The following is a 27,601-nucleotide window of genomic DNA, read 5'->3' as shown; positions in this document are numbered from 1 at the left end:
AATTTTGAGATGTTACTGAAATTCTGAACATAATAATGTGCATTTTTTTTTTCTGTACAGATGAAATGGGAGAATTTAATAAAAAGAGTCTGCAGGTTTGTACTTGTGGTGGTTTATTTCTGAGGGGACGCGGGGGGGAGGGGCGGTGGGTGAAGGGCGGGGCCTGTTTCGGCCGCGCCGCCGCGGCTGGGCGGGGCGGATGGCGCACGCGCAGTGGCGGCTGTCGCGCGGCGGCCGCGGCCGTAAAGCGCGGAAGGTCAGCCCGGCCTCCCCCGTCCCAGGTGAGCCGGCGCGGCCCCGCCGACCCCGGCCCCGCCGACCCCGGCCCCGCTCCGCGACCCCGGCGCGCCCTCCGCCGGCACCGCTCCGGGCCCTCCTTCTCCTCCCGGCCGCCCCGCAGCGCGGGGTCGGGGGCGAGCAGGCCGAGGCGGCGGCCCCCCGCCCCGGGGCGCCCTGACACCCCCGGTCCCTCAGGCTCCGGCACGGACCGGAGGCTGCGGGTGAGAGATCCCCCGGTGCTGCTGCTGCTGGAGCTGCTGCAGCCAGGCCCTGGGGTAAAGCTTGTGGTAAAGCTATCCCCGGAGGGGCCTCTCCAGTGCCCTGTGCCAGTTACTCTGATCACAAACTTCGTTTCCTCCTTCAGGTAAAGGCCTGGCAGCGTTAATAATCAAGCTTATTTTTGTGCCCTATTAATTTCTGCCTTTAGGAAGCATTGCAGAGCATGATCTGTGCCTGATGGGTGTTTCAGCTCTCCTTTTCACTGTTGTGAGGGCTTTTCCAACTCTCATCTGGTTCTTTGCTCATTGTCAAGTTGCACTGTGTCAAAACCAAAGATGTAATGCTCTGTTCCTATTTAATGATCTAAGTTTAAATTCTAAGGGCAAGGTGGTTGTTCAGGACTAACTACCCTCCTGTTTGTTTGCTCATCAGCTTTCCCATGTCCACTTATACCCGACATACCATGCGATGTTTCCTGCTGCCAGCCTTGTGTGTCATGAGACTCACATTACCACTCATCTTCTTTTCCTTCCTAGAAGGAGTGGTACTGAGGTAACGCCTGAACACATCTAGGTGGTGCTTTAGGAAGAGTCATAAAGAGCTGCCAGGATGTTTCTCCGATTGCTGTCCGATGTCCAGTGGCGGGCAGCTCACCCGAAATGGAGGAGAATGACCAGCTCCCAGCGAAGTACCTCGACTACAGCAGAACCTCATCCGGTTTCCCTGCCGGCACAGGCACAGGTTGTCATCTGTGGTGGTGGAATCATGGGCACCTCTGTGGCATATCACCTTTCCAAGATGGGTTGGAAGGATATAGTCTTACTTGAGCAGGGCAGGTAAGGATTTCTGGTTAAAAACCCAACAAAACAGGACTTCTATGCTGAACAACATCTGCTGTAACATGTTATTTCTGTCTCTTCACCTGAACTAAAGTGAAGACCTGGAAATAGCCTTTTTCCCTGGGAGAAATAAGGTTATACTGAACATTAGTAACAGCACTTACTGCCCCTTCCCAAGCACAGGGCTGCTCTGCAAGGTGAAGAGTATCCCTTGTGTGACTGTGGTGGCATAGCCATGGCTCAGGGCCGGACTCCCACACAGCCATGCCATTTCCCTCTGCAAGACAGAGAGAAAGTAAGCTTGAGAAAACTTGTGGATCAGGATAAAGATATGGAGATTGTACTGCCATGGGCAAAACACACTTATCCTACGGCAAATTAATTTAAAATAATTACTCTATTTCATGCCAGTTAAAATAGATTCAGGTAGTGAGAAACAAAAACCAAACATTAAAACACCACCTTTTTTTCCCCTCAACTTCACTTCTGCAGTTCAGGGTCTTCTACCTCCCCACAAAGCCCTGAGAAACACTGGGGTGGCACAGTGGGGTGTGGTCAGTACTGGGCTCCAGTGTGGGTCCTCCATGGGCTGCAGTTCCCATCAGAACTCTACTCTGGTGTGGGTTTTCCATGCACCACAGTTCTTTCGGGAGATATCTAGCTGCTCTGCTGTAATCACAGGTGATCATGTAAAACAATGCAGCTGGCAAAGGTGATGAACTGTTTAAAGAGAACTAAAAACCCACGTTATTCCTCCAGCCCCTGCTGACCTCTCAAAGCAGGATGCCATGTGTGTCTAAAGCATTGCATAGCCAGCAAAGCTCCAGAGACTGCAAGAGGTTGTAAGCAGGCATCACTAAAACATTGCCCTGTAAGCTGGTTAAATTCTCAGATTATTCAGCTTGTTGGAGGATTTAGTGCCTATCTGTAAAACAGCCAAGGCTGTTATGGTTTGGTTGAGCAGATGTGCCCTCATATAGTTGAATCAGCTCTCTGTAGCAGAGCACATAGTTCCTGTTGAAAACTGTGCATCCCAACATTTCCGCTGTTGTTTTAGACATCCCTTTCTGAGGGGCATTCATGTTATTTTCATTAAGAAGTATGGGGGATCCTGGGCACGAGACACCGCTGAGACTTTAGGGTTTGAGGAGGTGTTTATTGCAGCAGCTTCTAATGTCCTAAATAAGTGCTGGACTGCATATTTGTGATCTACTTTAGAGCTTCCCACCTGATACTGCCTTCAGGAATAATTCGTTGTGGTTCCTGGAGTTTGTGTGGCTGGGAAGCAGCAGGTTCTTTCTAGCTGCAGAGAGAAGAAATGGGGTATTCGCATCTGAGACCTTGTGAGTGGGGTACTTCTGAGCAAAGTGGGGTGCTGGGCTGCATTTGCAAGGGAGTGTCATTTTTGCTAGCGTGGAGCAGGCCATGAACAGCCTATTAAAGATCTGCAGTGAGTTAAGATGCTGTGCAGGCTCAGTCTGTGCATGCTCAAGGAGAAAGAGGAACATTGCAGTAGCAGAAGTGTCTTACAAGGAGCACAGCATGAGAAAACTGTTCTTCAGCTCTTTGGGTTGTCGTTGAGTAGGGGTGTAGCAACTGTTCCTTACCCAGCTGAATCTTAGGTTGAATTATTGAGAGAATGTAGACGTGCTAGGCTGAAAGCAGTAGTGCCAAATGGAAGAATGCATGATGACTTTAGCAGCAGCAAAGGTGACTTGGAATTATTGTGGAAGCAGGCTGCAAGGGAGATGCTTAAATCTAATTGCCTTGTCTTCCCCTGTCCATGCTGCATGGAGTTGTGTAGGTTTCTGTCTCTACAGAAGGCCTTCACCAAACAGCTCAATGGTTTAGGGACAGTTTTAGAAGGAGCAAGAAACATGTGCCTGTCTATGGCAGTTGTTAGAGAGTGAGAGGGACTTGCTCATACTGTAATCTTCAAATATGCAAGACTCAAAGCCAGGTTAATTTTGATTTGAGGGAAATCCTGCTTCGGAGAAGGGAAAAGTCAGGCAGCTCAACTTAAGTATATTTTTTTTACAAAAAATGCTTTCTTTGAAAAATGTCAGTATTTAGGACTCATTAAAGAGAAATTGTCTTGGACTGCAATCTGTTTTCAAAAGTGAGCAAAAGCAAAATCATCCTAGAGGTTGTGTCATCCCTGCATCGTCCAACTTAGTGTTGCTCTATGTGTTGTGGTGAGAAGTTGCTGTGTGGTTTGTGCCGCCAGTGGAGCTGCTGGAGCAGCCTGGTGTGGAGTGTGTACCTGGCAGCTGTATGAGGCCCCTCTCTGCACCTTTTCCTGCAGGTTGGCTGCTGGTACCACTCGCTTCTGTGCTGGCATTGTGAGCACAGCCAGGCCCACGTCCATAGATCTGAAGATGGCACACTATTCAAACAAGCTCTACCAGCAGCTGGAACAGGAGACAGGAGTGCAAACAGGTACTGAAAGTGTCATTCACTGAGTAATCTTTGGGAAACTGAAGTACTGACACTGAAATGAGAGTGCTTTTACAGTGTCTTAAGGCCTGAAAGTCTTGTTCAAAAACAATACATATGGACTTAGTCAGATGCAAAGAGATGTCACTAATGTAATCAGAATGGGGAGAAGAGTATCAGATGGGCAAACTGAAGGCAGACTACCTGCAAATTGTGACAGTTTGCATGTTACCTGTAACTTGGGCAGACATGGGGGAATTTTCACAAGGACATGGAAAATATTATTGCAGTGACTGGAGCGAGTTGGCCCATTCTGTGTACTGATTCATTTCTGAAAATGAGAAGGCGGTTAACAGGAACACTGAAGCATAAGCAAAGCCATGTCTCTTACTGTAGTCTAGGCCTGGAAATAACACAAAAAGATTATGTTGAAATTCTCCTTCTCCCTCCAGAATGTTTGAGCATGTAACTGATAGGAAGAACTTGGTCACTGAAAGTTTTCTTCTGACAAAAACTTGTGATCTCTGTCAGACTCAATAGAGGTTAATAACTGTGCCTGCCATTAAGATGAGTACTAATTTAGTGCAAGTGTTGGAGTCACATAATATTTGGTTTTAGCTGTTGAAGTTTTATTCTTCTGAGTAGTTATTAGATCACTTTTTGGCCAGTAACTTCTCTCTCTCTTAACACCATGTGTGAAATTCAGGGGTTTTTTTAATAAACAGGAGTATATGAAGTAGAAAGAGAACACAATTAAAAATTAAATTGCCTTTTTGAAAAGTTCTCTCATGCACTTTTTAATTACTAGCTTGCAAGTGTTTAAAATTATTTGAGGATGTGGAATTTCCAGGCTCCTGAGTAGTGGAAGCAAAAAGTCTGCAATTATATTAAAGCAATGAGTCTGAGATGGAAAGGAATTCATGCTCCTGTCCAAATCTGACTTGACTTTGGTCATTGTCATAGGGTACATGAAGACAGGCTCTATTTCACTGGCTCAGACTCAGGACCGACTGATCTCTCTGAAGCGCATTGCTTCATCGCTGAAGTACGTATGAGCAGGAAATACAACTCAGCTTCAGTGTGCACCAGCTCTCCTGCAAGACAAATGACATCGTGTTTCTTATGTTCTGTGGCAGTGTAATGGGAATACCATGTGAAATTATCAGCCCAAAGAAAGTGGTACAGCTCCACCCACTGATCAACATTCATGACCTTGTGGGGGCCATGTATGTGCCAGAAGATGCAGTTGTGTCATCTGCCAATGTGAGTCTGGCTCTGGCAACCGCTGCCTCACAGAATGGTAGGAGCTTTTTTTATCTATAGTGTGCTCCCCTGCATGATAGCTCCCTTCTTTCCATAAAAGAAAATTATGTTCTGCATCTCTTTTGATATTCTAACCGAGCACTGAAGACCAAAATTGTGTCGTTTCTGTAAAGCTCAGATTCTTTAAACCTGTTCATTTCTGAAAAAACAGGCCAAATTTTTTTTACATGCTGAATCTTTATAGGTTTCCTGGGATAGATCAAGCACCTGTTTGTTGTCCTTAGTGGTTACATATTTCTCTGAATAAGCACACACTCTTTCCTTCCTAGAACTGACTCATAATTACACATCAAAATAGTTAATTACCTACGAATGAAAGGGGTGACTAAGCCTTGTGGAGTATTTCATTGAGCACATATGCTTTGGAAATGTACTACAAAATGCTGTTTGCCCAGCACTTTGGCAAATTTGGAGTGGTCTAAAAGTGGGAGAAAGGTTAAATATGATAACAGGGAATAAAGGTCATTAAGGATGAAAGTCTGTCAGATTGGAAGAAGCTGCTTAGGAAGATACCTCACTTAGTTTCTTTTAGCCCAGCTTGTTTTTGCATACTGCTTATTGATTTTTTCCATGAAATGACAAATTTCCCATAAGAGAACCAGTCATGCCATCTGAAACTGCAGACTTTGTTGCATAAAGGAATTGTAATGGAAAGAAATCCATAGCTGAGACTCTTTTCTTTCATGATACTGGGGGTCTATTTATCACCCAGATTATCACATAGAAAAAAGTCTGTAGCTCTTCACAGTCTCAGCTTGTACAAATTGTACATGTGGTGTTTTACAAATAACAAGGTTTTGCTTAAGAATTACTGGGTCAAGAATAGATATTTGTCTCCAAGAGAAAATAAGCATTTTGGTTGAGAGTAAGGGTTTAAAGCTAACAGTCTGACACCTTAGTAAGAAGGCTCATGGCATACTGACTTTCTGATGTCCAGGTGTCCAGATTCATGAACGGACGAGTGTCAGTCATGTCACAGTCCAGAAGGGTCGAGTGACCGGAGTTGAGACTGACAGAGGGCGGATTCAATGCGAGTACTTTGTCAACTGTGCTGGCCAGGTTGAATTATTTAAAATTTTCCTCTTGTTTCTGTTGCTTAAGAATATGTGCACTTCCCTTTGGTACTTTTTTTGTTTTCCTTTGGGGTTTTTTAATGGTTTGTGCTTTGGCTTGGTTTACTGGAGTAGATCAAGTCATGTTACTCAGCAGCTTAGCCCAGCAGGGGTGTGAAGGAGGAAAAGCAGTGCTTGCTGTTTGCTGAGCACCAAACGCTGGGTGTTAACCTGCTGAGCAGCCCCTGCAGCTTATTGTACAGCTCTGCCCATGGTCTCTCTGCTGGGAGCTTCACCCTTCTGACAGAAGGAATTTTGCATTGGCTGTTAGGGAGACAGTTAAGTCTCACCCTACCCTCTTATCTCCCTCCCCAAAAATTTGTTTGCTTTTACTCCTTAGTGTCATGTCTTCTCTGCTGGAAAATACACCTGACAATTGCAGTTTCTCAGCTAGCAGCAGCTGTCTCCCTTGTTAGTAAAGGGTCTTAGCACAGGCACCTAAATGCTGACTATTCTGCTTCTAGATGCTGAACTTGGTACTGACTTAGGTCTACAGATCTTAATTTGCTTTCGTATTGTAAACTGGTACTTCTTAGTTTTGAGTTGGAGCCCCTTTTCTAGTTCTTGTGTTGGGAACAGAAAACCAGTTTTTATCCAAAACAATTCAAATTCTAAGAAAAGAGAAAAAAGTCATGTCTGTTTAAGGTCGGGGGGTCTGAACCAAATCTTACTTGGTCTTTTATGAAAGCAAAATCAGAGAGGTGACCTGTGCCTATGTCCTGCTTTTTTTTCCTGGAGCTGGTTTTTCTCTTTTCCATTCTGACCTGTGCTTTTTTGATTTCAGTGGGCCTATGAGTTGGGCCACTCTGGGGAGGTACCAGTCCATATCCCACTCCATGCCTGTGAACACTTCTACCTCCTGACACATCCTTTGGAGAAGCCTCTGTTGAGCAGCTTACCAAGTAAGGATTCTTCAGCTCTTCTCACTTTTCTTGGTGAATTATACCCGCCTTTCCAAGGTGACTTGTAGTTTGTGACAAAAAGACCAACCTTGGGCTATTGGTCCTCAGCTCATTTGGGATTATGAAGTCCTTCTCTCTGAATTGCTCTGAATATTCTTTTTCAGTGGTAGAAAGAATATCTTTCTTTACTCTTGGGAAAGCTTGTCCTGCAGGAAATTATTTTCAGAATTCATCAACTTAGCAGGAGAATGACCTTGACTCTAGCTTGAGTAGTAGTTGTGTGTGAGTCTTGGATTGTTGCATTTGTGGGCTGGAGAGTATGCTAGCCTTGGCACTGTGTTTTCCTTGCAGGCTGCTGGCCCCAAATGGCCCATCTATTCCTTTCCTCCAACTGAAGCTAAGGCTTTACAATGGCATTTACATGTCTATGAGCTGTAGGGGCAACCCAAACACTTGAGGTAATTGCTCCTCCCCCATGTTCTGGCTTTTGGATCTCTTTAAAAAAAGCCTTTGTGTTTGAAAACTGTGGTTGTGAAGTAGAGAGCTTTATTTACTTACTCTCAGTTGTTAGCAAGATTTTCTGCTTCTAGTGAGTAATGTATATACTGTCCAGGGAATTCAGATCTCTGGCCAGAGTCCAAGTGCTTCACTTTTATCTGACTGATTAAAACCCTCGCATGTATATATATATGTATGTATGTATATATGCACATATATATATATATTCTCAGCTTTTTCCGTACATGGCAAAAATTGCTATAGAACATGTCAGGTGGAGTAACGTAAATACTTCAAGTTGACACTACCAGTGGAAGGAGCAATCCAGACCTGACTGCTCGTCCTCACTCCAGTACTGCCCACCTTCTTTGTGCTGGTGGCCCGCAGTAAGCTGGATCTGTTAAAAATTAGCTGTTCTTAGAATAGGGAGAGAAAGAGGGGCAGGGAAGGACATGTCTTGGTGGAACGTATGGTCTTGGGTGCAGTTTCAGTGGAACCAAGCCAGTATAATAGTTTATCAGTGCCACCAGGAATCTGAATCCCTCTTATGTCCTCTCGCTCCTGGGAACACTGTCCTGCTGACTTGGTTCAATTCGGTTTATTGTACTGTCCAAAAGTTAATATGCATGGCTGTGGTGGGAGCTAATGGTTTAACCTAAACTGGCTCACCAGGGTGTCATGTGAGAACCAGAATGGTCTGACAGCGTGGGGCTGGGGGACTGAGACTATCCCTTCTCATGTCAGGAGACTGCTGGCTTGGCCTGGCATGTCACCAGCCTCCTGTTGTTGGTGTTTGTGGGACAGCAGCCTGAGACAGATATCCCTTCTCTCAATTCCCTTCCCACCTGTTTTCTTCCCTCTGCAGCTGTTTTCGACCCTGATGGCAGGATCTACATACGCAACTGGCAGGGTGGCATCCTCTCAGGAGGCTTTGAGAAAAACCCCAAACCTCTCTTCACAGAGGGACGGAACCAGCTGGAGATCCAGAACCTTCAAGAAGACTGGGATCATTTTGGTATGTTAGGGAAGAAAGGTTCCCACAGCAGTGTAACACGTGGCTTCAGCAGAAGGCAGAGTTCACGGCAGTGCAGGCTGTCGTTGACTTATGGGAAAGACAAACATTCTCTCAAATTCACTCATCTCTTCATTTGTCAGTAATTTGCTGAAAAACCCTTTACCAAGGGCTGCGGTACCTGAAGGGAGCCTACATGAGAGCTGGAGAGGGACTTTTGACAAGGGAACCGAGTGCTAGAACAAGGGGGAATGGCTTCCAAATGATAGAGGGCAGGATTAGATAAGATATTAGGAAGAAATTCTTCCCTCTGAGAGTGATGAGGCATTAGCACAGGTTGCTCAGTGTTCAAGCTCAGGTTGGATGGGGTTTGGAGCAACTTGGTCTAGTGTAAGATGTCCCATGCCCATGGCAGGGAGGTTAGAATGAGATGAGCTTTGAAGTCCTTTGCAACGTAAACCATTCCAGGATTCTGTGATTTCTGTGTAATACTTAAAAACACCCACTAACCCTCAGCATGTATTAACTTCCTCTAGAGCAGCAAGGTACTACATCAACTTGCCAGTGCTGCTCTTCCATTTCAGTTGATTTTTGACTGTCAGTGCCACGTGCTGCTCCTCTTGTGACGCAGTAGATCAACACTGTTGACCTGCCACATAGCTGTGGTATTTTGTTTCTGCAGCTCTCTTCGGCAGGGACTGACAAGTGCATTTCTATCAATGGCAGTTGCTTTGTGGACAGAAGTTGGTATTGTGGCTTCCCAGACTGCGTCCCACCATTGACAGTGGTGGTTTATTATATTCCAACTGTTCTGTCTTTCTCTTCCCATTTCATTTGATTCTGGTTTTATACTCCATGTGTACTTTTACATGGAGGACTCTTTCTGTAGGAAAGAGCATAGCATGGTCTGCGAGTCCCTTTCTTTCCCAGCCACTCCTGCCTCTTTGATGCCCGGTAAGTTGGTATGTGCCCTCTCATCTTCAAATTTGCCTTATATTCAGGAATCCAGTTTTCCCTTGTGTCAGAGCTCTCTGCATCCCTTGAGAATGCACATGACTCTAGGCATGGATGGAATTTCACTGATTTCTTTTTTCAGTCATAATGTGTTCTTCCAGCTATGCTTCAGGTTAAACAGAATAATTTTACTTTTATTTCTGAGAGATAACCATACTGATACTCTAGAAGTTTAAACTCCAGGGGATGGAGCCAGGATGGGGTCTCTTTTGTGCTGGTATATGCTAGAGGTTTTTAGATCCCTAGATGCCTACAGACTTGCTTGAAGATACTAGCTTCAGTAATGTGTTGCTCAAGCTCTGCACCCACTTCATATTTGGTTTTCATTTGGCTGAAATGAAGAGGCACTGCTTGCTCCTACCCCCAAATTGCCCAAGTTTCCAAAGGAGCTGCATGCTATGTTCCAGCATTGCCCTTTCATCTGTTCAAATGTGCTGAACAGTTGAGCAGAGTCAGAGCTTACTCAGGCAGTATTTGATCCTTTTCTGGGGCCGCAGTTCCTGGGGTTTGAGCTCTTGTATTACTGCTTTGATCTTTGTCGTTGGAACACCTTTTGATTTTAAAATAGGCTGTGGAGTTGCTTAAATTGGACTGGGTATGAGAACAAATCCAGCACTGATCTCTCTTTTTATCAATAAAAAAATAGCCTGTAACTACAGGCTCTCACTCTGGAATTCTAATGCTTGAGAGAGGTAAGAGAAAGAACAGGTCAGAAAGACTCTTTCTGTTTGTAACTTCTTAGGTAATGTGAAATCTGATTATTTTACTGCTTGTGCATAAAGCTGAGGAGTGTTCTTAGGGCTGAATCTTGAGGGCTTTTATCTGGAAGATAAAAGGTAAGGTAGGCAGAGGTAACTTTTGGGCAAATAGCCAAGTAGATATCTTATCCTTTTATTAATGCTCTCAAATGTCAAACTGTGAAGAATTGCCGAAGGACTTTTCCAGCGTGACTGGGCAATGAAGCAGTGAGGAAATTCAATAAGGATAAATGTGAAGTGACACAAGTGTGTGGGGATGGTCTTGTTTTCACTATGCGACGTGATGGGCTTTGAGCAGACCTTGCAGTTGTATTAGTTCTGTTCTGTGAAGGCATCAGCGCAGTAGCAGTCAAAGCAAAAGACAAGTTAGGAATTACTAGGAAAGGAGCAGAAAACGCAGTTCAGTATGCAACACTAAATCCTTGGTTTGCCAGATACTAGTTCTTGTTCTAGGCTGTTTCCAGAGGGTATCATAGGACTGGAGAAGGCCTGGTGGAAGAGCAGCAAGAGACTGATCAAAGCTTGGAATAGTTTCCAAGAATGGAGTGACTTGAGTGGGCTGGGGAAAGGAGATGACAGAAAGGAAATAAACAGAGGTCTATAGAATCTAGAATGAGGTAGGCTGGAAGGGGAACTGCTGATCACTGTCTCTTCTAATCCTGGAAGGCATCAAAAAAATCAAGTGTGAGCTTTAAAACAGAAGGCGGTGATTGCTCATACAACAAATTTTAACACATGGAACTCCTTGTCTGTGTCTATTGGATTTTTTCATGAGGCCGGGGAAGATTGGTCTAATACTTAAAAGAGAGATCAATTTAGGGGTTTCTAAATAGAGAAAAATATACCAAATTTTTAGGAAATCCTTTGAGCTGATGGTAGGTGGAGGATCGCAGAGTGCATGGGACAAGTGTCATATAGATTTGCCTGTTCGTACTCCTTGCTAGATACCTATTTGATATTTGTTCCTATTGCTTTCCCTAACAGAACTGAGCAGTGCTCTTGCACTGTTGAAAACAGTACTGGGCTCTTGCTGTGGATCAGTATGGCTGCTTTTATTGTATGCTGTGTGATCCATTTTGAGTAGTGTGATTCCAGCAAGAAAACCATTTCTCCTGTGACTGTATCAAAACACGGAAGCAGTTTCTGCCTGAAGCAGCTGAAGTATGTTGAGACTGAAGGCTGTGACTTTTTGTCTCTTTATTGTCTTGCATCCTAGGGCCGCTTCTGAGTGCCCTCCTGCGCAGAATGCCAGGTTTGGAGACGCTGCAGATCATGCAGTTGGTGAATTGCCCAGAGTCCTTCACCCCAGACATGCGTTGCATCATGGGAGAGTCGCCCACCGCGCGGGGCTACTTCGTTCTGGCCGGCATGAACTCAGCTGGCATCTCCTATGGTGGAGGAGCAGGCAAGTAAGTGGTCTATCACTGTTGTGTGTGTGTAAGTAAGGGTTTAGCCAAGAGTCTGCTCAGATGATCCTTCTGTTTAGAATGTTCTGGTTGGTATTTGTCACCTCCTCTGACAAAGATTCCTCTTCCGTTTCTGACTTGAATGAAGGAGGGGAGCAGTGGCTGTGTTCTGATTATGTTCTCCTGTGCGTATTTCAAATCTATGTTGGATTCTCCTCCTGTCCTGCACACCTCTCCTCTGGCATCACATCTCAGTGAGCAGCTGGGGATCAAGTAAGCTTCCTTAAAGCTGTGTTGGGGAGGTTTAGGTTGGATATTAGGAAAAGGTTCTTCATACAGAGGGTGGTTGGATACTGGAACAGGCTCCCCAGTGAAGTGGTCACAGCACCAAGCCTGCCAGAGTTTAAGAAACATTTGGACAATGGTCTCAAGTACATAGTGTGATTCTTGGGGTTGTTCTGTCCAGGGCCAGGAGTTGGACTCAGTGATCCTTGTGCATGCCTTCCAACTCAGGATATTCTGTGATTCTATGATTCTATAACTGGTGTGATTTTTTTTTTAAGTGATAAAAGCTTAACAAAACGTGTATTTCCTCATCTTCTGTGCTTCATGATCCCCTTTAATATATCATTTGATTGAAGTCTTTAGATCATTCAAGTTGACACAGCAGTTAATTCCTGTGAAAGCAGGGTGAATCTGTTGCTGATGAAACACCATATATGTGATGCCTGTGCTGACAGTAGTTTTAAGACTGTCCCCTACAGTAAGTTAGGTGTGGAATAATTTCCCAGTAAAATCCAGTTCCTGTGTTGATGCAGATACTTGGACAGGCATTTAAGTGTGATCTCAGCAGCAAAGATGCAGAATGATAATTTCTCCCTCTGATTCCCATTTAGTTTTGGTGATCCAGCATTCCTTCTGCCACACAGCCTTCTTAACAAACTGCTTGCTTTTCATGCTGAGTGTTAGTATCTGCATTTGTCTTCACTGGTTTGTCTGTTGTCTAATAATTTAACTCACCAGAGAAACAACTCATGATTATTTTTCTGTTGTCACATGAAATACAGAGAATCTTTGCAGTGAGGTTCTCTTAAGAATCAAAATAATTTCCGAAGGTAAAAGCACTATTTGTCCATTCGTTTCTACAGCCCCAAGATAAACAGTTTGGCTTGCTAATGTAATTTTTCATGATCAGCTCCAAACCCCTTTGTTTTGCTGTCTGCTGGCTGTGAGCAGAGCCTTCTGCTCTGCTAAATTCTGAGTTGCCCGTGTCCTTCAGCTCTGGAGAATGCCTTCCTCCTTCACTGCTGGAAGTGTAGCTAAACATAACTTGGCTGTCACCTCGTGCTAAATGAATGCTGTCACCAGTGGTTTGTGGCCGAGCCTACACCAGGCACTGAAGAACAACAAAGCAGAAGCCTCAAACTCCAAATGAAATGTGCTTGCACTTCCTTTTGTATCAGAACCCAAGGATATGACACAGTGTCAGCCAGGTTACCTGTCCAGGCTCCGGCTTCGTTTGGCACATGTCCTTAACTTCCTGCTGCCCTGTATGCTTCATCCTAATGGACAATTAGTAATTTAGAAATCTGGTAGATGCATTTTATAAAGGGAAACTTCCCAGATTCTGCTAGTGTTTAGAATACCATGTTACATATCTTCTCTCTCCCTATTGTAAGAAATTCTCATGTCCAAACTGCTTTGCTTCTGACTTCAAAGCTACACTCTTTCCCTGAAGATGTTGGCTGATATCTTAGTCTTTATTTCTTCCATCAGGTACCTGGCAGAGTGGATGGTAAATGGGTATCCGTCGGAAAATGTCTGGCCTTTGGATCTGAAACGTTTTGGAACCCTTCAGAGCAGTCGTACTTTCCTCCGTCACCGTGTGATGGAAGTCATGCGTAAGTGAGGTCTTTGCATTCAGCTCTGGCCAGGCTGTCTCAAGATTTTCACTTTGCTGCACTGTCTCTCCTCTGCCATCATTCTGAGAAACATTTTCCTTCTTCTTGACCTCCTTTGTGGCAATACAGCTCCTTCCAAGGAGAAAGGAAGGGATGAGGGATTTTTTGTCTGCCAGCATTCTTACTCACTTTTCTAAAAGAATGCTGGTGGTACCTTGCTCTCCGCTATTTCTGTGCTTTGCCTCTGGTATAGGGAAATTTGTATGTATCTCTGTAGGATTCCAGCCTAAAAAAGCAATGCCAGGGTCTTAACTGGGAATGTTACACTGTCTCAAACATTGTTATTCTTTGCACATCATTACAGTGTGGGAATACCTTCACTTCCAGCTTATGGCTGGGTGACCCAGTTATCTTGCATAATTCAGGAAGTCTTCGTAGACATACTGCTTTCTCCTGTCAGAGTTTGCGATAAATACCTTGCAGAATAGATTAGAGATGCCATTTTTCTTGTCTAAAGCCATGCTTTGTTTCCTCCAGTTGTTTGAATATCTGCCATATTGTCTGAATATTGTGGATGACTTCTTTTCAAGTTCTAAATAGAAGTATGAAGTGCTCCACAAGTTGCATAACAGGAACAATTACTTGAATACCAAGTCTAAACTAAAAACATATGTTCGGGTGAAAGCAGAGAAGTTCAGTAAACCTCTTAGCCCTGCTATATCTGGGGAATAAAAACCTTATGCTGCTTTGACCTTCTTCCCAGAAAAAATCACTTTATACTCTGGGCATTATTCTGCAGTTGCTTTCCAGTACAAACCTCAGTTCTGATAGCTGCAGAATCCCTCTAGTTTTTACAGAGTGAGCACTGTATACCATTCCTGCAGTGTTATGTTCCCATTCTAATCTAGTCTTCCCTCTACCCTCTCTTTCAGGAGTGCCAATACGAGATACTGCCAATAAATAAATTAAATTATTAGCTATGAGGCAGAAATGATGGAAGTGTTCAGTAAGAGATATTTGGCTTATCTTCAGTTTTAAGCTGTTTCTGACCTACGTAGAATTTTAACATTTATAAAGCAGTATTCAAACATCCTTTGAGTTATTACTCTCCACTCATAACCAAGGAGGATACTTAGTGTTTATTAGGATAACTTGTTTTCTAAATAAAAATATTATATACTAGCTGAACAGATATAGAAGCCATTTGGAAAAGCTTCAATAATTACAAAAGGCTGAATTGCCGTTATTTAAGAAGGCAAATTGGATGGTCCCTGTAGCTGTGGGCTGCCTACCCCAGCATTAGCATTGTCAAAATATCTGATATAGTGCACTGCCAGGGAAGAATCCTGCATAATTAATGCTAGTCAGCATGACTTCATGAAAAATAGAGTTTTTGTTATATTGCAGAATTGTCATGAGACCGTAAGTATCTATAAATATAAGTGTTCTGTGCAAATATTGTTACTCTGATTTTGAAGAGCTATAAATGGATCAAAATGGATTTGTGGCTTTTCAAAAACAGCAAAAGGAAGATTGGAGCTGTTTTGAGGGAGTTCTATTAATGGTTCAGATATTAGTAAGTACTGATAATCTGGAAGAAAAGTTTAGATAAAGATAATCACTTTGCCTGATAAAGGATCTTTATGACCATTGCAGCCCTCATGTGTGATCTGAAGGTTCCCCGCTGGGACTTCCAGACTGGCAGGCAGCTGCGCACTTCACCGCTGTACGACCGCCTGGATGCACAGGGAGCCAGGTGGATGGAGAAGCATGGATTTGAGAGAGTCAAGTATTTTGTCCCACCTGGGAAAGGTGAGATCATATTTTCCTCTGCCTAGTGCTTCCTGGTTGGTCTATGTAAGGTCTTGATTCATCCAGTTTATTAATTTTTCCTTCAATTCTTCTTTGTATTAGATCTGCTGGATTTGGATCACAGCAAAACCTTTTACAAACCAGACTGGTTTGATATTGTGGGTTCTGAAGTCAAGTGCTGTAAGGAAGCAGTTTGTGTTATTGACATGTCATCTTTTACCAAGTTTGAAATAAGTGTAAGTACCTAGGAAGGGACCACCTGGTAAAGGTGAGCTTTAGTTTATTATTGCCTGCTTTTGCAAAAAAATCTGTGTCCTATTGAGGATGGATAGAGGAAGTCGCACTGTATGGCCAAATTCAGGTTGTACCACAGTATTAAGCACAGATTGGATTTTGTCTGTTAAGGGCCCAGTTTATAGAAATACCAGCTTAGTCTATACATAGAATTTGACCTCCAGCACTGTGCCGCTGTTGTATCCTGTTACGCTTGAGACATCAGTGTCACTATCATCACAAATTGAAATAATTTGGGCCAGGACGTTGATGTGATCTTAAGCTGCCCCAGTGGATTTGTTTTGCTCAAGCAGCTTGTCTGACTTTCGCTTCCTTTTGATTCATGTAGTCCACTGGAGACGAGGCCCTGGAGAGTCTGCAGTATCTCTTCTCAAATGACCTGGATGTGCCAGTTGGGCATGTTGTGCATACAGGAATGCTTAATGAGAAAGGAGGGTATGAGAATGACTGCAGCATAGCCCGGCTCAGCAAGCGCAGGTGGGTGTGCAGACAACATCTTTAGCCATGATCCTTTGTGTGTTTGAGCCTTAAAGGACTTCCTCATGAAGATCTTAAACTTCTGTCACCACCCTGAACTAAAACGTCTCAGTTCTCCACCAATATTCCTAATTCAGTAAATCAAATGAAAGGGAGCTTCTGAACTTACAAACATTGGGGAAAATAAGCCTTTTTCTGGGATTACAGATGAACATAGATTTCCTCAAAATGTTAGACCTTCAGATGTTTAATTTCTTAATTGAGATACAAATTGTTTTTAGCAATCACTGGAGTTTATTAATTAGGTAACCATTTAAGTGCAAACTAACTCCTGACCAACGTCTTTACTGGAATTGCACATTGAAAATACTACTTTTTGATTATTTCAATGTTCATTGCAGTGTATGTACTCTTAATTCTCATTTCTGCAGTCTCTTATCATTCTTTTTTTGCTCTCTGATGCAAACTGACATGATCACAGGATTTTATCCTTAGACTCACCAGTTAGGGCTCTCTTTGGCATCTAATAAAAAGCTCTCTCATTTTTAAGAACTTCATGGCCATGTCCCAGCTGAGTGTTGGATTTATTTTTCTGGATGGTTTTCTATGTGTGTTTTGCACAGTATTGGTGTGAAAGCATTTTGTTGCTGCTCTTTCAATTAGAAACAGCTTTTCTTTCTCTTCCACTTCTGTCTGCATTCATGTATTGCTTTAAAGTATTGTCCTTCTCTATGTGAAACCAGTAGCTTCCCTCCTTGCCTAGTGATTTCTACAGATGGTATCTCTGTCAGTGATGTACTTCAACTCACAGTTTGTGTCAGAGACACACACAAGCAGCTCATTTTCCCATATCAAGTGGAGTTCTGTTTTTCGAAGCTGTTAATAATAACCACCATTGTGTGTGAAAAGACTTTTGCTAAAACAAGAAGTTGCTGTGAGGACCATCCACTCCTGTCAGTAGAAAGAATCACTGGTGGTGAAGAGCTGCAAGTCCCTTCTGCAAACCAGTTGTGACTTTTGAGATACCCTGTCAACTTTCTTCAGAACTCCCTGTGTTCCGCATCTAGTCACTTCTTGTCACCAGACCACTGGTAATGCTTGAAGTGTGGGATTTCTTTTCATGACAGATGTGATGGCATTGATCCAGAGACCTTAGCTGTGGTTTTCACAAACCAGCTTGTTTTGACCTCCCGTTAGCTTGGAAACGGCTGAATGGCTCGAGTAGTTGATGAACAAAGAATGAACTGGTTCACTTTGTGGTTGTTCATTCATTGTTTCTTGGGTTTGATTTATCTGTTCCAGCTTCTTCATGATTTCCCCCACTGACCAGCAAGTTCATTGCTGGGCCTGGCTGAAGAAACGCCTGCCTGATGACAGCAACCTGATCATGGAGGATGTGACCTGGAAGTACACAGGTAAGAAATCACTGAAAGCAGACCTCCTCAGACAGCTCAAAATCACAAATGGTGTCTCCTGCTGCATGCCAGTTAATTGTTTAAAGTGCCTGGAGTTGCGATTTAGTCTCTTTTCCAAATATTTGGAGGAAAACAGCAGTTCGGAGACTTTCTTCTGGCAAGCCATAAGCAGGAAGACAGCATTCCTTTACTGTGGAGGGTTTAATGACTCTCTCCTCTGTTCTTAAATGTACACATACCTATTAATTCAATAAACACTAAGACTTCAGAAATTGGAGCACACATGCATGTTAGACACCAGGCAAGACTTCTCCAGTCTTATCCTAATGCTGTTTTGTTCCTCTCTTTAGCTCTCAATCTGATTGGCCCCCGTGCTGTGGATGTCTTGTCAGAGTTGTCCTATGCCCCGATGACTGCAGAACACTTCCCCTCTCTCTTTTGCAAAGTGAGTGACTGTGCTTCTGTCCTCATTCTCCTAGGTTTTTCAAAGCATGGGTGAAAGGAGAGGAAATATGTTTTGGGTAATTAGAGGAGAACTAAGATTTACAGGAAGGTTTACTGCAGTTACTGAGCTAGGTTGGTAAAGAACTCACTAGGCTCACTTGTCTTTGGGTTCGGTTTGCTAAATATATAGGTGAATATGCATTTATTTTCAGTATTCCTTTCGCTGTAGACTTGTCGCCATTTGATATCTTGACGTATTTCATATAATCAATTAAGCTGTCAGAGGGGCAGCTGGGATTGGGGACTCAGGCGTCATTGCCTCCTGTCATGTTAAAAAGCTGAGCAGATAGCTGCTATTCAACTTCTGTCTTGTATCTAGAATACAACCTGTGTTCTGACCTAGTTCCAGGGCTTATTGCCAAGTGTCAAGAGATGACTAACAAGTCTGGATAATGGGACATCACTATTTGAATTTGGGAATTTAAATTCGTTGCAAGTATGTGCGTGTGGCAAAGGGGGAGAGAGGGCTGGGCAGTGTGGATGTGTTACACATTGTGCTCCTTCTGGATCTCTGTGCTGTGTTCCAGTTTGGATGATTTCACCCCTCTGATTCTGCAGGAGATGAGCGTGGGCTATGCTAATGGCATCCGTGTGATGAGTATCACTCATACAGGAGAACCTGGCTTTGTGCTTTATATCCCCATAGAGGTAAGAGTGCACTGCAGCCTGAGCTAATTAAAGCAGTTGCTTGCATGCATAATTGGAAACATTTTCCAAGTTGACTCCAGGTGATGAGATGTCTGGTTTGCCCACAAGAAAGCTGCCTGCAGGCAGCAGGGGGAGTTTCCCTGCTTTATATTGCATTCCAGTGGGGCAGAGCTCTTGTGCTCCAGTGGCAGGGGATAGTGACATTCCTGGTGGTGTCAGATGCTGCTGCTCTCTCCTGGTGCCAGTCTGTGTTTCACCCTTCCGTTGCAGTACGCCCTTCACGTGTACAACGAGGTGATGAACATGGGACAGAAGTACGGGATTCGGAATGCTGGTTATTACGCGCTCCGCAGCCTGCGCATTGAGAAGTTCTTTGCATTCTGGGGCCAGGACCTGGATGCTTTTACTACTCCTATGGAGTGTGGACGCGAGTTCCAGGTCAAGCTGGAAAAGGTAACCACCTTCTGCACTGGGGTTGGTGGGAGAGCAGAACTGGACTGAAAGGCTGCCAGCCAAGCAGATGGATGTGTTTTTATGGAGCTGTGTGCAGTAGCTGTAACATATATTCCTGTACTTCAGAAGGCTGCTAGAAATACAAAAATGCTCTGTCTTCCTCCTTCCTGGGCAGCATTCCCAGTGACCTGTGCCTGGCACTGCTTATATGTGCAGTGCTCAGTGTGGCAGAAGGTGCTCTGTACCTTACAGATGCTCAGAATTCTTGCTTCTCCAAGCTGTTTTCCCAATCTGATGAAGCAAAAGCCAGCCTGTGAACCCAGTGGCATTTAATGTTGTTAAATATGAGGCTAGGCTCCAATAACAGGTGTTCTGTCTTTTTACTAAAACAAGGAAGTTCGTAGAACAGAGTTATATCATGCTTTTGTGGTAGCAGGTGCTGTTGCTATCAGTGGCTTGTTTTGTTTCTTCCATCTTTGCATGAGCCAAAACAAATGCTTGTATCAATTCAAGAAAAGAATATAGTGACTAAGGATACAAATTTCACATTAGTTACAGTTTCCCTCTGATTTATAAAGCGGGCTAGACTTCTGGAACAAGAAAAATGGCAAAAAGTGGAATGGAGACATGGTTTTCACTAGAGTGAAAATTAGAATGATTTTTTTAAAGACCAGCTTCACAAACATTTCCGTGTCTTTTAACATCTGGAGCAACAAACATGACAGAGAAGCTATCTGAGGTGGGCTTCTTGTGTATGGAGGCAGCCCATTTTGATAGGGCCTAAGTTCCAAGTGTAAATTGCCCTTGTGTTGGCAACCTGGTCTGATACAGCTCAGCAGCTGCCACAATTTCTGTCCCTCACATCAGCTGATGCTCCCTTTTCCCCACAGGGAATACAGTTTCTTGGCCAGGAAGCGCTGTTGGAGCAGAAGCAGAACGGGGTGTACAAGCGCTTTACCATGTTCATTCTTGAGGACCATGACACGGATATGGACCTCTGGCCCTGGTGGGGGGAGCCCATTTTCCGCAACGGCCGCTACGTGGGCAAGACCACCAGCAGTGCCTACAGCTACACCCTGGAGCGCCACGTCTGCCTGGGCTTCGTGCACCACTTTGATGAGAAGACAGGAGAAGAGCTGGTGGTGACGACTGACTTCATCAACCAGGGAGAGTACGAGATCGACATTGCCGGGCAGCGCTTCCAGGCCAAAGCCAAGCTCTATCCCTTCAGCTCCCTCTTCACACAACGGCGCCGCAAGGATGAGGTGGAACTGAGTGGCTACCAGAGGGAGTAGTGCTGAGTAGACTAGACCCACCCCTTGTCCCAAGCTGGAGTCTTCTCCCACCATCTTCCAGCCCTTTCTCCTCACCTCATATATTTCTTTCTTTTCCTTTCTTGTCTTGCAACTTTTAAACTTTTTTCAGTGTGTTACATTTTGTATATTTTAAAACTTTAATTTTCAAGCTTTCCCAATCCTGTCTGTCTCCCTCCTTCAACCCTTGCCAGGCTGCCCTGTGCCACAGTGGTTGAAGCACAGTGCTGAACATGCAGGGATGCCTGTGTAGGAGTGAACCGCACCAAAGGCCCTGGCCTTCTACTGATGGGAAGGGTTGGGGTGAACCCCTGAGGACTGCACCCTTCCTCTCTCCTCTCCAGCAAAAGGCATGGGACGGCAGGTCTTTGCTGCTTGTGGTTCAGGTGGTGGCTGACCTCACCCTGCTCTCCACATACCATGTTGCAGAGGGGTCGGTGTGTCGATGCACACAGCAATAGAATGATCAGCTACCTCACTGGCATGAGACAAAGCATTGTGTGAGCACAGCCAAGAGACAGGTTTTGGTGTTGTCCAGCCTGTCAGTGCCCTCCTTTGTCCACCATTTCAGTTTTTCCCTAGCAGGGAGTCAAGTAGATTTAACATCAGAGTATTGAGATGACAGTAGCGCTGGTAAGTTTGTTGTTGGTGGGATTGGATTTTTTGTGTGGGGTCACTGAAACTAAATGGCCTTCTATAAATACAGTCAAAGATCAACACGTGCATTTCACTTCTATAAAGGAATGTTGTTTTTTCTTTTTTATTAGCAGGAATACTGATTTCTAACAAGGACAGATGTTAGTGTTTAATGTTAAATGGGGGTGTTGAAATGCTGCTTCTGTTTAAGCTGCACAATACACAGTCTCTTTGGGGATTGTCTTTCACTTTGTTTATGTGACTTGGTCAAACTCATCTGGCAAGGTTCATGGAGAACTTGCATTGGTTTGGGGAACTTGAGCAGCAGGAGGGGATATTATCTTGTAGTTTTAGCTGCCCGTGGTTATTTTGAAATTGTAGGAAAAGACACAGCATTTGTGTCACCTATGGTGCAAGAAACACTGGGTTTTCTACTGATGGTGAGAAAACATCTCAGCAGCTCCTGCTGGACTCAAGAAGTTGTCTTCTGTTTTCCTCCTCAAATCTGTTGCACTTCTTTGTCTCTCAGTAGTACCTTGCTGAAGGGATTGAATAAGGGAGTGAAGGGAGCATGGGAGTGGGATTATAAATTGCTTTTCTTCAGCACTGCTCTTTGCATCTGGCTTCTCATAGTGATGCTCCAGATGGTGCAGCTGGAAATTCACCCCTTCTTCAGGCGTCAAAATGTGCCAGTTCAATCACTGATGGTAAATGGTAAAGAAATGGGGGAATGCTGAATTGCCTTGTGCATGTTTGCATCATCTTCATGTTTTGAGCACAATCAAAAACCGAGACTCTTTTTATTTTCTTGAAAAAGGTCTCTTAAATGTTTTCCCTGCCTCTGATATCACATACTCCTCATGGCCTTTCTGCTTCAGCATCTGTTGGACTTCAAACACAGCCTTGCACTGATGTCTGCCCTGTTAGCTGTGGGGAACACTTTCTCTATGGTCTAGAACCATTTTTGGGCACTTTATTTTCCAGTTAAATGGTGAGCATCAGTAGTGTAAATATGAGCTCAAAACCTTCCCTGGTTCTTGTTTTAAGTTTGCTTTCTGCTGCTTTAGTTGCTTTAAGCTGTGCCTTCAGTTGAGTCTGTGGCTGCCAGTTGAGGAAACTGTAAGGGAATTTAGGATTTGAGCATATGGTGTAGTCGGTTGAATGTAGATGTCACTTCTCTCAGTATGCGTTCCTTTGTTTGTGGTGGGTTCCACTGGAGTGTGTGGCTTCTTCCAGGATTTCAAACCTAGTTCTGAATGGACATGCAGAATTTTCCAGTTTCTGTAAAGGAGTGACCACACCAGGGCAGCTTTTTGAGAACTTGCAGCCCAGAGCACTCTGTGTTGCTGCTGTAGGCGGAGATTCCGCCTGCTTGTCATTTCTTCCAAATTCCCCTATTATTGCTCTCTGAATTGAAATTTTGCCTGGTGTGTTAGAATTAATTGCTTAAATGAAAGGTTCATAAAGCATCTAATAGCAGTTTAAACTCTATAATTACTTCTTGCATATCTTTTCTGCTTACAGAGATACCACGATCCCACTGTTCCCATGCTGGACGTGTACCGGGGAGGACCTTGGTCCTTCTCCATTGGTTTTATGGGACACTGCTTTGCCTTCCTTATCCAGGAAAACAGGCATTCAACCAAAGGAAAGTGTTTTGTATGTGATACTTAGGATGTGGAGCAGCCCTTCTGCTTAGGGTTCTTAGAGCTTCTTAGAGCAGCCCTTCTGCTTAGGGTTCATTGACCGTTCATTGTGGCTGAGTAAGGCACAGTACTTCTACAGGAGAAGGCAAAGTATAGGGCCAAGGTGTGCTGAAGTGTGTAATGAAACTGCTGAAGAGAGATTTTAGCTTGAGCTGTTCAGTTCTCTGCAGAGTTAGAACTAGTTAAGACCAAACTGGAAAGCTAGCAGTATGTTACCAACCACTCGTTCCAGCCACATTATGTTCCTCCTTGTGATTATTTTTCCTTTTCCCTAATTTATAGGCGCCTGTTAGTTCCTCAGGCAACTTTTCATACACGGGTGTCTCTTCTCCAGCAGTTCTGACAGTAAAATTGTGTTTTATGAGCTACTTTTGTCATTATGTCTGCTAAGGTTTATTTTATGTCTGAAAGGTTTATTTTATGTCTAGATCTATTGACTTTTCCATACCAAAAATAGAGAGTGGAAATAGTTTTCCACCATGATGGTAGATATAGCAACACTTCATGTAACGCTGTGTTTGCTGTTTGAAACTTGGATGGTTTGGTAATTGTCAGTCTTGCAGCTCATTAACGCCTACTCTGGCCTTCACTGCTATGAATTCTGTTCTTGTTTTATATCAGAACTGGAGAGGTCTTTGACTGCTGTTAGGCTTAGTCTATTTAATTTCTGGTGTGGCTATTTTTAAACATACAATGTAAAGAATAGTTTGCCTTTACCAACTTGAACACCTGTCAAGAGGACAATTGAATCACGTTTTAAAATAATGATACTGATAGGAGGAAGATCCTTCTAGCGTAGTGTTTTCATCTCGAGGTATTAAGCAGTGATGTAAGACTCTAATCCCTTTATCTGATGATTAGAGTGCCTAAAAAAAGAGCAACAAAATCTGTTGAAGAGTTACTACCTTTAGTACACCTTCAAATTAGGAAATTAGAAATTAGATCTTTGAAGCTGCTGTGACACAGTCTTAACATCTAAGATGGTAAATAACAGGGACTGTAAAATTCTGCATCCTGATTCTCATCATTAAAACTGCCTTAAAATGCTTTTTGCTAAAATGGTGGTTTGTTCTCCTTCTGCACGGTAAGACTATGAACCTTGGATTGGGAAACACAAAAATAGCATCCGTCTCTGTGGCAATAGAAAGGGAAATGGCCTCATTTTGTGCTGAAGCTGCAGGTCTGCTCTCTGCACCTCGTGTGTATCAGTCACAGGGTTGTTACCAGTTCTCTGGGTCTTGCTGTCCAGAATGGGAACAGCCCTGTGGATTCCATTCACACAGGCATCTTTGGAGGGAAGGGAGCCAGTGAATCCATCTAAATGTGCATCCATGGGAAGGGATGGCTTGCCCAAGTGCTGTCTGGAGTTGCGGGAACTTATGGAAGACGTAGCAATTCTTTCCATTAAATGATTTTTACAGAGATATTATGTTGTCTTAACATTGCTGTGTCCTTTCCTAAGTTCTCATGTTTTGTTAGTCCTTGAGTGAGTACTGCAAGGCTTGAGTAAAAGTGGTACTAGAAAAGCGGAAGTCTATTGTTCATACTTAACGATCTGAGGATACAATTAACAGTCTATTTCTAGAATTATGTTTTCTGTTTCACGAGGATGTGTTACAGTCATTTTCACATCCGTCTTTGCCAGACTTAGCTTCTTTTTGTTTTCTCCAGTATCTAGATTTGACAGGCCTTGTTGGACAGTTTCTTATTTTGTGGCAAGGAAGGGAGGCTGTGTGAGACTTGCACTGCATCTCCACATCTTGGTGTAAGCTTGGATTCCTCCTTTCTACTGTTGCATTTGAGTTGCCATCAGTCATGTTGCTTTTCCTGTAACACCTCCAAACTCCAGCCTCTGCTGCTGTAGAATTTCTCAAGCACAAAGTTCTTCTCTTCCTTCTACCTGATGCTTTGTCATCAGAGCCATCTTGGCTCTAGGTCTGCGTCTCTGCATCAACTTAAGTTCTTCAGCTTTTAGATGGTGCTGATACCAACATCAGAACTCCCAGGCGGGTTTGTGGCTGCTGTAAATCCCATCATTTACCCCTCCCTTTCCCTGTGCCAGGATTTTCCCACAGTCCTTAACACTTCTTTAGTCTCCTTCCTCAGGTGGCTCAGTGCATTAGTTCCTTTTGCCATCAGAGAGTGAGGCACGGCAAAATAAAAACTGGTGGAGGGATGGTGGTGTGGCTAAGCTGAGGTGGAAGGAGAGGTGCAATGAAGGTTTGATCCTTTGCTCATTACTCAACTCCTTAAGCCCAGCCTTGGAGAGATGATCAGCCTCGATTCCCAGCTCAGGGAGCATCTTCCTCTGCAGCCTTAGTGCTGGACAGGTGGGAGCCATGGCTTGAGGCAGAGTTGGGACAGCATTAGCACTTGTTTCCCAGCACACATTTGCCTCTCATTGGGATGAAGGAAATGGTGCCACACAGGAGAAGTGGGACCTGAAGTGCACTTGATTGCCTGGAACACTTTTGTCTCCCTGGCACATCCTTGCAGCTGTAAAGGTACAGCACTGACATCACCAACCTCATCCTTCCAGCACATTTGAACCAGAATGGTGACATTTTGGGAAGAGATCTGTAAAAACGAGGTAGTTTCTGTGTCAGGGGAGTGGGGAGTTGCTTGCAAGGGCAGAAGTCGTTTTTATTTAAAACACAACTCTTGTTGTGTATCTTGGCTGCTTATAATGTTGAGGAGAATGTTCACAACCTTCATATTTGTCTTCCCAAATGAGTTTATTGTAATATTGGGTTAGAATAATTTCTTCCCATTTCGGGATGTTTTCCTGTTTTAAACTAACTTTTCTTTAATTGATTGTTTGGATTTCTATTTTAAAAAAGGCATTCAGTCATGGAATGGAATAGAACTTGGGAAAGGTGGGGGATTGGTATCATCTGATGACTTCAAGCTGTCACTAAAAAGAATTTGAAAATTTTCTTTGCACTTTAAACTTTCCTTAAGTATTATGGCTGTAGCAGTGTGCTTATAGCCCTTGGCATGAGTAGTCCTTGCATTTTAGAGAGGAAAAAAAGACTTTGAATATTTAAAATGCCTTAAAGCTTTAGGTGAGGTGTTTGGGCACTGGCTGGGCCTGCCACTTGATTTCCTTCCTGGAAAGCTGTGTGCCCAGAGCTGGTAATTTTGAGCAAGCACTGGGGGATGGTGGAAGCTGCCGTTGCAGTATGAGACTGGAATTTGTATGGAGCTGAGAGCCCCCGTGCCTGTCCAGCTGCTGGGCTGACACCTTCCTGTTTGTTTCCCCCCCAGAAATGTATTTATTCACTTTTTCCTTGTGGTGTAATGGGTTTTCTTCTTTCTCTAAAGAAGCCTGAGCTGGTGTAGAGTACTCTCTGAGCATCCTGTTGCATTAATGGGAACAAAATTCTCTGCCTGAACGCTTTCCTGCTGTACCAGCTGACATTTGCAGGCAGGAGTTGGGAGGAGCGGGAGCGGAGGGGATCTGCTGCTGCTCGTAGCATTTGCTGAGATGGCTCAGAGACTTCTCGTCTCCCATTTGTCTCAAAGCTGAGCTGGATTACTGATGTCAGGCTGGCTTCTGGATTACAGCACAAACCAGAGCTGCTTTGCAGGTGTGGCACACTTGGGCTGATGTTCTGTTAGAGATCCCATCTGCTTAGAATAAGGAATCCCAACAAAGAGGAGCAGTACGTTACAATGAGGAAAGTGTTCACATTAATATTTATTGATTTGTTAGTACTGGTAACAGTTGATCTTCCCAAATGGATTCTTGGCACCTGCTACAAGCAGAGAAGATACTTGGGAGTTGTCAGCCATCCCAGCAAGGACCTGATCCATTTTATGTGTATGGAGAAAAATCTGTGCTGTTGCCTTTCACTGTGGCTGAGGTTTTTTTCCATGCTCAAATTCCCTCCTTTTCCTGTAGTGGGACAGATCTCACTTCTTCCAGTGTAACCAGAGGCAGATTAATATCTCTGAAGTCCTTGACAGGTTCTCCTGCATATCCTGGTCAGGCTTGCAGCAGGACACTCATCCAAACCCACCTTCATGCTTTTGTCTCCTGAGACCAGATTTTAAAAGGGCTGGGAAGATTTCTGATGTGTTGCTACTGCTGGAATTTTAAGAGCTGAAGTTTGAACTTGTGAAAACACTTTTCTAGTGCCTTACGCTTGTGAATGTTGTGCAATGGATGTAGCTGAGGTGGGACAGAGTAAGGAGCAATGTCAGCAGCATGGTTCTCCATCCACTACGGCCGTCTCCCTCTGCCCTCGTAGGGCCCTGGCAAGCAGGTGCCAGCAGGTTGTCTCCAGCAGCACAGGGAGGCTCTTTAATCCCTTTGCAGTGTGGGGTCAGAGAAACCTCATGCCAGAGCAACACTCTGAGGGGAACAGTGGTCTCAGCTCTGCTGAGTTGGGATTTGGAGGGGTTTAGCAGAGACAAAACTGCTCTGATTGTCAGACCCTGTGGCAGATGTGGACAGTTGTTCTCAAGCGCACAAGTCAGGGTGAGTTCGCTGCTCTCCACTGAGGCCATGTTGTCATGTATGCTGTATTTATATCATGCTTGATTTCATTTCATATTTTGGTTGGCTTAAATGTTGCTAGGTTTGTATATTAATAAAGAGGCATTTTAACTACTTCTGAATTTTGCCATTAGTTATGCAAG

At 44.0% G+C, this 27,601-nt stretch overlaps 1 protein-coding gene across 2 annotated transcripts; it reads left to right on the top strand.

The window, feature by feature from the left end:
- Positions 1-357: 357 nt before the first annotated feature.
- Positions 358-27,573, top strand: PDPR (pyruvate dehydrogenase phosphatase regulatory subunit). Of its 2 annotated transcripts, none has more exons than XM_032121768.1 (18): positions 358-643; positions 1,035-1,334; positions 3,643-3,776; positions 4,737-4,818; positions 4,910-5,073; positions 6,034-6,155; positions 6,993-7,110; positions 8,474-8,623; positions 11,609-11,801; positions 13,575-13,699; positions 15,356-15,511; positions 15,614-15,747; positions 16,134-16,282; positions 17,585-17,697; positions 18,048-18,142; positions 18,760-18,849; positions 19,120-19,302; positions 20,193-27,573. In XM_032121768.1, exons 2-18 carry the CDS (start codon positions 1,108-1,110, stop codon positions 20,595-20,597), a joined length of 2,640 nt encoding a protein of 879 aa, XP_031977659.1. In that variant the 5' UTR covers positions 358-643; positions 1,035-1,107; the 3' UTR covers positions 20,598-27,573. The 2 variants fall into 2 exon arrangements, with proteins under 2 accessions (XP_031977659.1, XP_031977660.1); XM_032121769.1 differs by having other exon boundaries at positions 1,038-1,334; positions 20,193-20,597.
- Positions 27,574-27,601: the final 28 nt, after the last annotated feature.

Source organism: Corvus moneduloides, chromosome 12 (genome assembly GCF_009650955.1).
Source record: "Corvus moneduloides isolate bCorMon1 chromosome 12, bCorMon1.pri, whole genome shotgun sequence".
Lineage (NCBI taxonomy): Eukaryota > Metazoa > Chordata > Aves > Passeriformes > Corvidae > Corvus > Corvus moneduloides.
This window is presented reverse-complemented; position numbering and strand designations above follow the sequence as displayed.

Bases quoted from the DNA above. Each gene is read 5' to 3' on its own strand.
- PDPR (XM_032121768.1), top strand. From the start codon at position 1,108: ATGTTTCTCCGATTGCTGTCCGATGTCCAGTGGCGGGCAGCTCACCCG. The intron at 7,111-8,473 runs GTAAGGATTCTT...TTCCCTCTGCAG, and splicing joins TCTGTTGAGCAGCTTACCAA to CTGTTTTCGACCCTGATGGC. The intron at 19,303-20,192 runs GTAACCACCTTC...TTTTCCCCACAG, and splicing joins TCCAGGTCAAGCTGGAAAAG to GGAATACAGTTTCTTGGCCA.